This window comes from Pelobates fuscus, chromosome 11, assembly GCF_036172605.1.
Source record: "Pelobates fuscus isolate aPelFus1 chromosome 11, aPelFus1.pri, whole genome shotgun sequence".
In the NCBI taxonomy this organism is placed as follows: Eukaryota; Metazoa; Chordata; class Amphibia; order Anura; family Pelobatidae; genus Pelobates; species Pelobates fuscus.
Genome location: NC_086327.1, coordinates 98,021,471 through 98,033,917, shown reverse-complemented (window position 1 = coordinate 98,033,917; position 12,447 = coordinate 98,021,471). Strand labels below are relative to the sequence as shown.

Below are 12,447 nucleotides of genomic sequence, written 5' to 3'. Positions count from 1 at the left end.
GTGCTCTTCCTTCACAGCTCACTTGCACGACCAGTAGTGATGCCGATGCCAGGATGACGTCATACCCCGGCTGCCGGCTTACTGCAGGGCGTACACAAGCTCCTATATGGTCCATAAAAATGTTTAATCTCACTGCCTTCCAGTATATATCTGTCCTATCTGTCTGGGGGAATGTGACAACGTGGATGTATATGTAAGTGGGTGAGTATTACGATCAGGAGAAAGGTATATGGCAGGGTGGGACAGTGTGGTGGATACTATGTCAGTGTGTGCCATTGCACACAGTGGATTGAAGGAGGTGACTGCAGGCGAGGTGGTGAGTATATGGTGTTTTATGTCACGGGTGGGAACAATGGGATTGGGTGTTATATGGAAGAGAGGATATTATGTCAAGGCAGGGCCAGGGTGTATGGCAGGGTGTGTATTATGATACGGTGGAGGTATATAGCAGGGAGGGGATTATGGCAGTGTGGGTATTATATGACATGTTAAAGGGGTATATGCCAGGGTGGGAATTATGACCAGGTAGTGGGTTTATAGCAGGGAGGATATTATGACAAGGCAGGGGTGTATATGGCGGTGGTGTATATGGCAGAGAGGGCAGGGGTGTTGAAAGAGGGTGTGACAGTGACTGAGGGAGGGGGTGACAGAGTGACTGAGGGAGGGGGTGACAGGGAGACTGAGGGAGGGGGTGACAGGGAGACTGAGGGAGGGGGTGACAGGGAGACTGAGGGAGGGGGTGACTGGTGACTGAGGGAGGGGGTGACTGGTGGCAGAGTGAGGGGGTAACAGAGTGACTGAGGGAGGGGGTGACTGGGTGACAGGGTGACTGAGGGAGGGGGTGACAGAATGACTGAGGAAGGGGGTGACAGGGTGACTGAAGGAGGGGTTGACTGGTGACTGAGGGAGGGGGTGACTGGTGACTGAGGGAGGGGGTGACTGGTGACTGAGGGAGGGGGTGACAGGGTGACTGAGGGAGGGGTTGACTGGTGACTGAGGAAGGGGTTGACTGGTGACTGAGGAAGGGGGTGACAGGGTGACTGAGGGAGGGGTTGACAGGGTGACTGAGGGAGGGGGTGACAGGGTGACTGAGGGAGGGGGTGACTGAGGGAGGGGGTGACAGGGTGACTGAGGGAGGGGGTGACTGGTGACAGAGTGACTGAGGGAGGGGGTGACTGGTGACAGGGTGACTGGGGAGGGGGTGACTGGTGACAGAGTGACAGGGTGACTGAGGGAGGGGGTGACTGGTGACAGGGTGACTGGGGAGGGGGTGACTGAGGGAGGGGGTGACAGGGTGACTGAGGGAGGGGGTGACTGGTGACAGAGTGACTGAGGGAGGGGGTGACTGGTGACAGAGTGACTGAGGGAGGGGGTGACTGGTGACAGGGTGACTGGGGAGGGGGTGACTGGTGACAGAGTGACAGGGTGACTGAGGGAGGGGGTGACTGGTGACAGGGTGACTGGGGAGACTGGTGACAGAGTGACTGAGGGGGGTGACAGGGTGACTGAGGGGGTGACAGGGTGACTGAGGGTGTGACAGGGTGACTGAGTGGCTATGGGGGGATGACAGGGTGACTGAGGGAGGGGGTGACAGGGTGACTGGTGACAGAGTGACTGAGGGGGGTGACAGGGTGACTGGTGACAGGGTGACTGAGGGGGGTGACAGGGTGACTGGTGACAGGGTGACTGAGGGGGGTGACAGGGTGAGGGGGTGACAGAGTGACTGAGGGGGGGGTGACAGGGTGACTGAGTGGGGGGGTGACTGGTGACTGAGGGAGGGGGTGACAGGGTGACTGAGGGGGTGATTGGTGACAGGGTGACTGAGGGGGGTGACAGGGTGAGGGGGGTGACAGGGTGACTGGTGACATGGTGACTGAGGGGGGTGACAGGGTGAGGGGGGGTGACAGGGTGACTGAGTGGGGGGGTGACTGATGACTGAGGGAGGGGTTGACTGGTGACTGAGGAAGGGGGTGACAGGGTGACTGAGGGAGGGGTTGACTGGTGACTGAGGGAGGGGTTGACTGGTGACTGAGGGAGGGGGTGACAGGGTGACTGAGGGAGGGGGTGACTGGTGACAGAGTGACTGAGGGAGGGGGTGACTGGTGACAGGGTGACTGGGGAGGGGGTGACTGGTGACAGAGTGACGGGGTGACAGGGTGACTGAGGGAGGGGGTGACTGGTGACAGGGTGACTGGGGAGGGGGTGACTGGTGACAGAGTGACTGAGGGGGTGACAGGGTGACTGAGTGGCTATGGGGGGATGACAGGGTGACTGAGGGAGGGGGTGACAGGGTGACTGGTGACAGAGTGAGGGGGGTGACAGGGTGACTGGTGACAGGGTGACTGAGGGGGGTGACAGGGTGACTGGTGACAGGGTGACTGAGGGGGGTGACAGGGTGAGGGGGTGACAGAGTGACTGAGGGAGGGGGTGACAGGGTGAGGGGGGGTGACAGGGTGACTGAGTGGGGGGGTGACTGGTGACTGAGGGAGGGGGTGACAGGGTGACTGAGGGGGTGATTGGTGACAGGGTGACTGAGGGGGGTGACAGGGTGACTGGTGACATGGTGACTGAGGGGGGTGACAGGGTGACTGAGTGGGGGGGTGACTGATGACTGAGGGAGGGGGTGACAGGGTGATTGAGGGAGGGGGTGACAGGGTGACTGAGGGAGGGGGTGACAGGGTGACTGAGGGAGGGGGTGACAGGGTGATTGAGGAGGGTGAGGGGGTGACAGGGTGATTGAGGAGGGTGAGGGGGTGACAGGGTGAGGGGGGTGACAGGGTGACTGAGGGGGTGATTGGTGACAGGGTGACTGGGGGGGGTGACAGGGTGACTGGGGGGGGTGACTGATGACAGGGTGACTGAGGGGGGGTGACAGGGTGACTGAGGGGGGTGACAGGGTGACTGAGGGGGGTGACAGGGTGACTGAGGGGGGTGTCAGGGTGACTGAGGGGGTGATTGGTGACAGGGTGACTGAGGGGGGGTGACAGGGTGACTGAGGGGGGGTGACAGGGTGACTGAGGGAGGGGGTGAGAGGGTGACTGAGGGAGGGGGTGAGAGGGTGACTGAGGGAGGGGGTGAGAGGGTGACTGAGGGAGGGGGTGACAGGGTGATTGAGGGGGTGACAGGGTGATTGAGGGGGTGACAGGGTGATTGAGGGGGTGACAGGGTGACTGAGGGGGGGTGACAGGGTGACTGAGGGGGGGTGACAGGGTGACTGAGGGAGGGGGTGACAGGGTGATTGAGGGGGTGACAGGGTGACTGAGGGAGGGGGTGAGGGTGAATTTACAATAATATTATCTTACCATGATTCAGGGGCTGTCTCTCTCTATCCCAGCCCAGGCAGTGCAGCAGGTGCAGGCAGAGTGGCCGCAGGGGAGAAACCTGTCAGAATACACGCCCTGCGCCCCCTGCTGGCACACTCCATAACAGCATCCCTGGTGCTCAGTGATGACTCAGAACACAGGCTGGGAATCCCCTCCCTGTGCTCTGACTCACTCACTGGGCGCCGGAGCCGCGAGGGAGAGGACGACCAGCAGGAGGTACAGAGTGTGGCACCCCCCTACTGGATGGCACCCGGGGCGGACAGCCCCCCCCGCCCCCCCCTTAGTACGCCACTGCATACATCTCATAAATTATATTTAAAAACAAAGTAGAAGGAGTTAATTCTTAGGTAGAGTAATATGGAAAATCTATGTTTCAAGGATCTATTATCATGACTTATAGATTATGAATACAAATTCAATGGCTATTTTCTATAATTCAAATACTAAATAGTGGGGCATTACTTAGAAGATCAGAGCAGACTTGATAATTTAATTTGGGTCGCCTACGACTTCTATGACTAAATGAACCTTCTGAACCTTCTGGCCACACACACTAGAGATTGGTGAGTCAATTATCTTCACTTGTATATAAATGTTGTTTTTGTCACTTGCAAATTGTTCTTGATAAAGACCCTGAGGGGTCGAAACGTCGAAACAGATGATTTAATGTAAGCGTTTTTTGTATCAATAAATACACGATTGAAAAGTCCTTTTGGAGTGCTCCACTTTATCGCTTGATATATATATATATATATATATATACACACACACACACACACTTTATACGTTTTTTTCTCTCTTTTAAAAAAAAAAAATATATATATATATTTAGGAACAGTCATCTCACTGCAGAGACAAATTTCATTACAAGAATGTCAACTCAGGAGATCGGAGTCTGAAAAAGATACCCTGCAGAGACACCTAAAGGAGAGAATCATTCAGATCAAGGCCATGTCTTCCAAGGTATTCACAAGTAACAATCAGTTTTCGCTAGTTTCCTAGCATACCTCAGAAGTGTCCCTATTTAGGAGGGACAGTCCTAAATTATTCTGTCCTCCTAATCTATCCTAATATCCCTCTATTTTTAGGACCTCCGTATTGTTGGTGTGTTTGCGTGTATAACAGAGCTTCACAGCAATAATACTCACAGTAATGTGTCTTTAAACTACAATAAATGTGTTTGGAAATCAGTCTGTGTAAATAAGATACATTGCTCTTATTCTAAATTATATTTTAGTTGTATAAATTTTTATTAGTAAATCACCTAAAATATCTCAGAACAGTCACGACTTTTACAACACAAAAATTAAAGTGTCCCTCTTTGTCCATTTGAAATGTTTGGAGGTACAGTCTAGTTACCTGTACCATAAGAAGGTATTCAGCCCTTTTGATTTACATACCGTATACACTCGAGTATAAGACGACCCGAATATAAGTCGAGACCCCTAATTTTACCCCAAAAAACTGGGAAAACGTATTGACTTGAGTATAAGACTAGGGTGGGAAATGCAGCAGCTACTGGTAAATTTCTAAATAAATTTAGATCCCCCAAAAATTATATTAATTGAATATTTATTTACAGTGTGTGTATATAATGAATGCAGTGTGTGTGTGTATACAGTGTGTGTGTGTGTATGAGTGCAGTGTGTGTGTGTGTATGAGTGCAGTGTGTGTGTGTGTGTGTATGAGTGCAGTGTGTGTGTGTGTGTGTATGAATGCAGTGTGTGTGTATGAGTGCAGTGTGTGTGTGTGTGAATGCAGTGTGTGTGTATGAATGCAGTGTGTGTGTGTGTGTGTGTGTGTGTGTGTGTGTGCGTGTATGAATGCAGTGTGTGTATGAATACAGTGTGTGTGTGTGTGTGTGTGTATGAGTGCAGTGTGTGTGTGTTTATGAATGCAGTGTGTGTGTGTGTATGAGTGCAGTGTGTGTGTGTGTATGAATGCAGTGTGTGTGTGTGTGAATGCAGTGCGTGTGTATGAGTGCAGTGTGTGTGTGTGTGTGTGTGTGAATGCAGTGTGTGTGTGTGTATGAATGCAGTGTGTGTGTGTGTGTGTGTGTGCAGTGTGTGTGTGTGATGCAGAGCCTTGGTGGGGGTGGGCATTTTTTTTTTATTATTATTTATTTTTTACTTATATTATTAATTAAATTATTTTATATTATTTAATTTTACATTTTTTTTTCGTCCCCCCTCCCTGCTTAATACATGGCCAGGGAGGACGGCTCTCATTCCCTGGTGGTCCAGTGGATGTCTCGCGGTGCGAGTGCCGTGCGGAGCGTTGCCACGGTAACCCGTGGCAACACTGTGACCCCGCGGCTCTCGCAAGACTTGCAGTAGGAGCTGACCGGAACGGAGGAGAGAGAAGGGAGCTGACAGGAGCTGCAGGAAAGGTAAGTTACCGCTGTCTGCCAGCCCCCAACAGGACAGCCGAGCTTGTAATGAGTCCCGGGCGGTCCCTGTCTGTATTATGGCAATGTAAGTTGCCATAATACAGACAGTGACTCGAGTATAAGTCGAGTTGGAGTTTTTCAGCACAAGAAATGAGCTGAAAAACTCGACTTATTCTCGAGTATATACGGTAATGCATTATAGAGCGTATTACTTTTTGGTTTTCAGACAATTGTTTATGCAAAGTTATTTACCTTTTAAAACCATGTTCAACTGTTATCATCTAGAGTTGGACATATAAATCAGATCTTAATAAGTATATAGGGGTGTAATACCCCTCTCTGTCTCATTAGAGATATCTTTGCCAGAAGCTCAAGGAAGCAGGCTGAAGGGTCAGTGTTAGGACCTGCTTAGGGGGGTCTGCCTTGACGTTGGCAGGCGTTCATTCCCTCCTATGGCCATTGGAGCAACTAAATGACCTCCATTTGTCTAAATATACATAGGGATTAAGGAGAGAGCGCAGGTAACATTTTCTTTTCTTTGGTTTTTACTATATAAATCAGATCTACCTGTTATATAGATGAACTAACTTTTCTCTAGCAGTTTATCAAAATAAAACTACAAAAATTCCAAGACACATTTTAAATTAATAGCTACCAGCAAAAATGAGAAACGTTTTTAATGATTTATTCAAATTTAGCGGCTGGCTTAAAATTTTGATTTAAAAAATAAGCAAAACCCAGCTGCTTGTCCAAGAATCGTTTGGTTCCCTTTAAAACATTGACATTAAAATGTTGTCTTAGAAACATTTTGACCATACAGCATTGCTCAATTTCACACTTTCTATCCTCTGCCACCAGAGCCAATTTCAGCCTTTCATATCAGTACCCTTCACAGGCTTTTCCATTAATAGCCTCTCCGGACTTCCTTACAAGCATACTTCCCAGTATTCACTATCTGTGCCTGCCTCCCACTTGTTCGTCTGCAACATATCCACCATTTTTAATTGGGCCCATTTCCAGCTTTCTCCATCAGCACTCTAGCAAACCTTGTTAGTAAATACCGGTAGCCTCTCTAGTTTTCTATAAACTATTCCCCCACCACTTTTGGGTGACAGTAGGGAAGCATATCACACTTACAAGCCACTGTCATGTTGTTGATGTGGATTCCTTTGCTATCGTTATTACTCTGATATGCAGTAAAAAAATCTCTTAAATACCAATTGTCCCATATTGAACAACTTTGAAATATCACGGCGTTTATACGATCACAGCAATTTGAAAGTGCCGTTAATAACGCTGTGTACAAAAAAAAAAAAAAACATGGTTAGGACTTTTAACAGGGTTAAGCATATGATTTTAATTTTTTTCTGTTTGTGTATGTTTTTGTTTGCGATTTGGTTCTTTTTTATTTTGTAGCATCGAGATCTCTTTTTATTCTAATGTGGTCTTTTGTGGGTCTGAAGAAAAAAGAAGACAATAAGGAAATATATTTTTGAAGTAACACATGACAATTTTTTTTACAGGTGTTAGGTCTATTGGGCTCTCCTGAATGTGTAGGTGAGGTGGTAGGCAGGGTTTTGTTTTGTATTGTGGGGCATGGTCAGGGGCTTGAGGACCCATAAACACCGTGGGGCAGAGGCCAATACTTTTTTGGGTGGGCGATGCTATTGCTATGCCATGTGCTAATGCCAATATTACCACACCTGAAGCTAATACTATGTCCATCCCTTCCTTTATCCATAACCCCACTCAAAGCCTATAGGTGGGCAGTTGGGTTAAATAAATAATTCACCTGTGTGTGTATCCAAATGACCTCAGCAAAAGAGATCGTGGCAACTAAGCACCTCTAGTTTATAATTTAATTTGAACAGAATTAGGGTGTTTTCAGAAATTATAAGTAGATTTGCTTTTTCCCTTTAAAAGTTTTCAAGACTGCGGGAAGAGGGAAATCATGAAGAAATGATGGCCGCTATAAGAAAGGAAAACTGTGACATTAAAGAGGTAAGCTGATATACAAACCAGCATTAAGTGCACTGTAAATGACAGAGCAATAATTGACTTCAAAATTATACATATTTTCTGTAAATTCTTTATTTTTGGAGTGCAGTGGTACATAGACAGAGCTACGTCGAATGGTATATAATTTGTGGCAAAACCCAAGAGGACTGTGCACTGGCAATGAAATAACTCTGTGGGTCACACGAAAGGGTATAGAGAACGGTCAGATTATAATCTAGGGCAAGGATAGGCAACCTTTGGCATGCCAGATGTTGTGGACTACATCTCCCTTGATGCTTTGCCAGCATTATGGCTGTAAGAGAATTATGGGAGATGTAGGCCAAAACATCTGGAGTGCCGAAGGTTGCCTATCCCTGATCTAGGGGCACAATGCTGGGGGTGGTAGACCCAGGTATAGCTGCATATGTAAGGGACCCTAGACATGGTAAGTCACTTAGCCTAAGCCACTTGGCAAGGCCAACGCTGGCAAAATGCCAGTTAAAACAGGGGAGGACCCCTCTCAGAGAAACAACTGGCTGGAACCCCGTTCAGGTGTCGGTGCATAGAGACAAGCGTGCCCTAGAACAATCTACTGTACAGTTAGGGGGTCTGAGCAAGGCTGTGAAGTTCCCCCGATGATTCACACCACCTGGTTGCTTCATCCGTCTCTTCCTTCACATTGAGCGTACCAGGGTTCCCTACTCACCACATTCCACCCCTGCAGGAGATCAAAAGCTCTCCATCGCGGCACTGATTGGTGTACCTTTGTGAGCTAATCTGGCAGCTCTGGCGTAGTGTAAGGGGGAGTGATGCTGGATCCATGTGTATGATCAGTGCCCTGTGTATGCTGGAATCCTTTGCTGCCCCAATCAATCTCAGTAGGCAGCGCATATACTAATGAATGCTGCCAGAAAGCCAGGGCTAGGCCTCACAGGCCCCGCGTAGTCCTGCTCCGTCACCATTTTAGTTGTTGACTTGGAGCTAATACCCTTGTGCATACAGTGAGGGAAAAAAGTATTTGACCCCCTGCTGATTTTGAACGTTTGCCCACTGACAAAGAAATGGTCTATAATTGTAATGGTAGGCATATTTTAACAATGAAAGACAGAATACATTTTTTTTTTTTAAGTCCAGAAAAATGCATGTCAAAATAGTTGATTGATTTGCATGTCACTGAGTGAAATAAGTATTTGATCCCTTCGACTTAGTACTTGGTGGCAAAACCCTCTTTTCAATCACAGAGGTCGAACTTGTAGTTGGCCACCAGATTTGGACACATCTCAGGAGGGATTTCGTCCCACTCCTCTTTGCAGATCCTCTCCAAGTCATAAGGTTTCGAGGCTGACATTTGGCAACTCAAACCTTCAGCTCTCTCCACAGATTTTTTATGGGATTAAGGTCTGGAGACTGCCCAAGCCACTCCAGGACCTTAATGTACTTCTTCTTGAGCCACTCATTTGTTGCCTTGGCTGTGTGTTTTGGGTCATGGTCATGCTGGAATACCTATCCACGAACCATTTTCAATGCCCTGACTAAGGGAAAGAGGTTCTCACCCAAGATTTGACAGTACATGGGCCCGTCCATCATCCCTTTGATGTGGTGCAGATGTCCTGTCCCTATAGCAGAAAAACACCCCCAAAGCATAATGTTTCCACCTCCATGTTTGACGGTGGGGATGGTGTTCTTGGGGCCATAGGCAGCATTTCTCCTCCTTCAAACATGGCGAGTTGGGTTGATGCCAAAGAAGTCGATTTTAGTCTCATCTGACCACAACACTTTCACCCAGTTCTCCCAGAAATCTTGCTGATTGATAGGAGATCAAACATTTATTTCACTCATTGATATGCAAATCAATTCATAACTTTTCTGAGGTTTATTTATTTATTTTTGTTGTTATTCTGTCTCTCACTGTTAAAATACACCTACCATTAGAATTATAGACTGATCATTTCTTTGTCAGTGGACAAACGTTCAAAATCAGCAGGGGATCAAAGACGTTTTTCCCTCTCTGTAGCGGGGTGTGCTCAGGTTTGTCCCAGATAAAAGGTAAAAGAGTAACGGATTATCCCTCACGGGCAGGAGAGGGTGAGGGGAAAACAGGGTAGTCCACTGTGTCTTCCACTGGTAAATCATGGGGTGAGGGATCGGCTGCCTCACACATTCCTGTGTCACTAGACCGCAGGACAGCCCTGGGAGGTCATCCAGTAAATGAAGCCGTGTGGGCTTCCAAGAGAGCAGAGTAGGAGCCCCAGGTATGCAGTAGGTCAGCAGTACCAAATTAGCTCTCGAGGTTTCAGCCAAAAAGAACTCTGTTACAATAAATGTTCTGGAGGCTGGAGCTCATGTGGTGTGTGACTGCTCACCATGCTGGTCAATCCCTCCAAAATTATATTTTTAAAGTTCAGTTAAAAATGATGCAATCAAAATTAAGGCCATAATTTTGTCTCATGGAAAGTATTTTAGTACTTCAGGACACAAGAAATGTTTACATTTTTGCTCTGAGTGCTCTGAGTGTGTTCAACCCCAATTTCCATCTTTCTCATTTACTGCACCAACATTTATTATTTACCAGTTTTTGAGTGACAAGGGGGAAGCAGTTACATCTGTGGCCAGCATGCATGGCACGCTGACGACAGACATAATTAATGCACAGAATTGGCATTAGTGCAACTTGCCCCCTCTGGATGTGCAGTGTTATTACTTTGAATTACTCTGGATGTGCAGTGTTTCAAGCCAGAGTCCTACCATGGTGACCACTTCAAAACGCAGAGGTGGTCATGGTGGTTGGAGAAACCCTTTAACCCTTAAGGACCAAACTTATGGAATAAAAGGGAATCATGACGTGTCACACATGTCATGTGTCCTTAAGGGGTTAAATCCCTGGTTGCAGCGCTCACCTATTCTGGCCCCAGCTGATAGAGGGGACCGCCAGGTATCAAAAGATAACTGGGTTGTTGCCATCAGGGATTTAACCCTTTTGGTAGTTTTATCACATTACAGTCTACGCTGTCACTGGACATTAAAGCTCTGTATTGCATAATGGCATAAAAAAGGTTTCCAAAAATATTAAATCATTTGAAAAGCTTATCCCACTATATTATATAGGATTATAAAGTGTCATCATAGCACAGGAAAAATAAAAAAAAAAAAATATCAGATTGTTAAATTTATAAACACTTTATTGTTCAGCATATGTGTTCATTAACTTTAAAAGGAGACCTGTCACCCCAACACCATCTTTTAATATAATGAACCTTTCATCAGGTTTTGAAAGGAAATAGATCTTTGATACATTAAAGGGATACTATGGTGCCAGGAATACAAAGCTATATTCCTGGCACTATCGCTCCCCCTGCCTCCCTGCTCCCTCGCGCGCCCCCCTACCCTGTGAATAAAGGGTTAAAAACCTTATCCCAGCGCTGATGTCCCTCGGCACTGGGTTGATGCTCTGCCCCCTCTAAAGCCCCGCAATTAACAGACCCTAATGCGCATGGACGTGCTTGCATATTAGACCTCTCCATAGGAAAGCATTGGGGAAAAATCTGACGCTGGAGGTCCCCATGCAGAGTGTGAGGGCTTCCAGCTTCAAATACTGGACCAAAGGTCTGTTTCAATTCAGGAAGCCCTCTTGTGGCTGTCTGATAGACAGCCACTGAGGGCAGACTTAGAGATGCAATGTAAACAGTGCAATGAACTGAAGTGGTCTGGGTGCCTACAGTGTCCCTTTAAGTATATGTAAAAAAATAAAATAAAAAAACTCCTCCCTGCGTATCCAGGATACAGGATACATGCACCCTGGATCAAACAGTGATTGAATTTGACCAGCATTCATTTTAATCATGTCTTTGCACTTTGCAAGAAGTGAAGCAGGAAAGACCATAGAGACTATATAGAGGTTTTTAAACACTGTCTAACCAAAGGTGTATGTAGGATCCTGCCATATACTAAAGGTAAGTATGCGTTTAAATTTTTTTTTTTTTTACATATACTTCATATAACACAGAATCCTTTCTGAACTTGGTGAAAGGATCATTATATTAAACGATAGTGTCACAGTGACGATTGTTGTCTTTTAACTTTGTTATTCTGCAAACTTTTTTTCCTGTCCAGGAAACAATCTTTTGGTCATTGCTTTGCATTTTTTTTTACACATATTGCTTGTTAGTGAAGTGCCTGATTTCTTTTGTTGAATGTGAAGATTTAATTTGCTATTCTGTTTTCCATAATCCCTTTCTGTCTTTAGCTTGTTTTAGAACTGAAATCGGAGCTGATAAAACAAAATGATAAAATTGATGAGTTCAAGACCCAAGTTCTGGGTCTACAGAAGGAGACTATAGAATGTCAAAGTGAAATTAATAAACTTAAGCAGGAAAAGCACAGCATTCAGAGCAAGGCTGAAGACTTGGAGTATTCTGAGCTACATGTGAAAATGGATCTGGAAAGTCTGAAGACCCGGGTAAATGCATAGATGGGATAAACCATCTATTAAAACTATTATACAAAAATGTCTAACACATGCTAATAGGCCTGTTACACACAATAAGTCCCTATAATAATAAATGTGAAAATGTCACTGGAAAGTCTAATGATTCGGGTAAATGCATAGATGGGATAACCCATCAATTAAAACTATAATTGATAAAGAAAATTAATAACAAAACTTTAATGGTAAATAAAGTAGATATAAAAAAAATAAAGAAACTTAAAGGACACCTATATTACATCATTAAAATCCTT

At 46.3% G+C, this 12,447-nt stretch overlaps 1 protein-coding gene across 2 annotated transcripts in view; it reads left to right on the top strand.

Annotated features, from left to right (window-relative positions):
- Window positions 1-12,447, top strand: part of LOC134577563 (coiled-coil domain-containing protein 27-like) — a 31,057-nt gene that overhangs the window by 6,354 nt on the left and 12,256 nt on the right. For both annotated transcript variants that reach the window (XM_063436364.1, XM_063436363.1), the window contains 3 exons: window positions 4,156-4,286; window positions 7,636-7,713; window positions 11,954-12,166. In XM_063436364.1, the coding sequence (XP_063292434.1) occupies window positions 4,156-4,286; window positions 7,636-7,713; window positions 11,954-12,166 (422 nt within the window). The remainder of the gene's footprint in view (window positions 1-4,155; window positions 4,287-7,635; window positions 7,714-11,953; window positions 12,167-12,447) is intronic.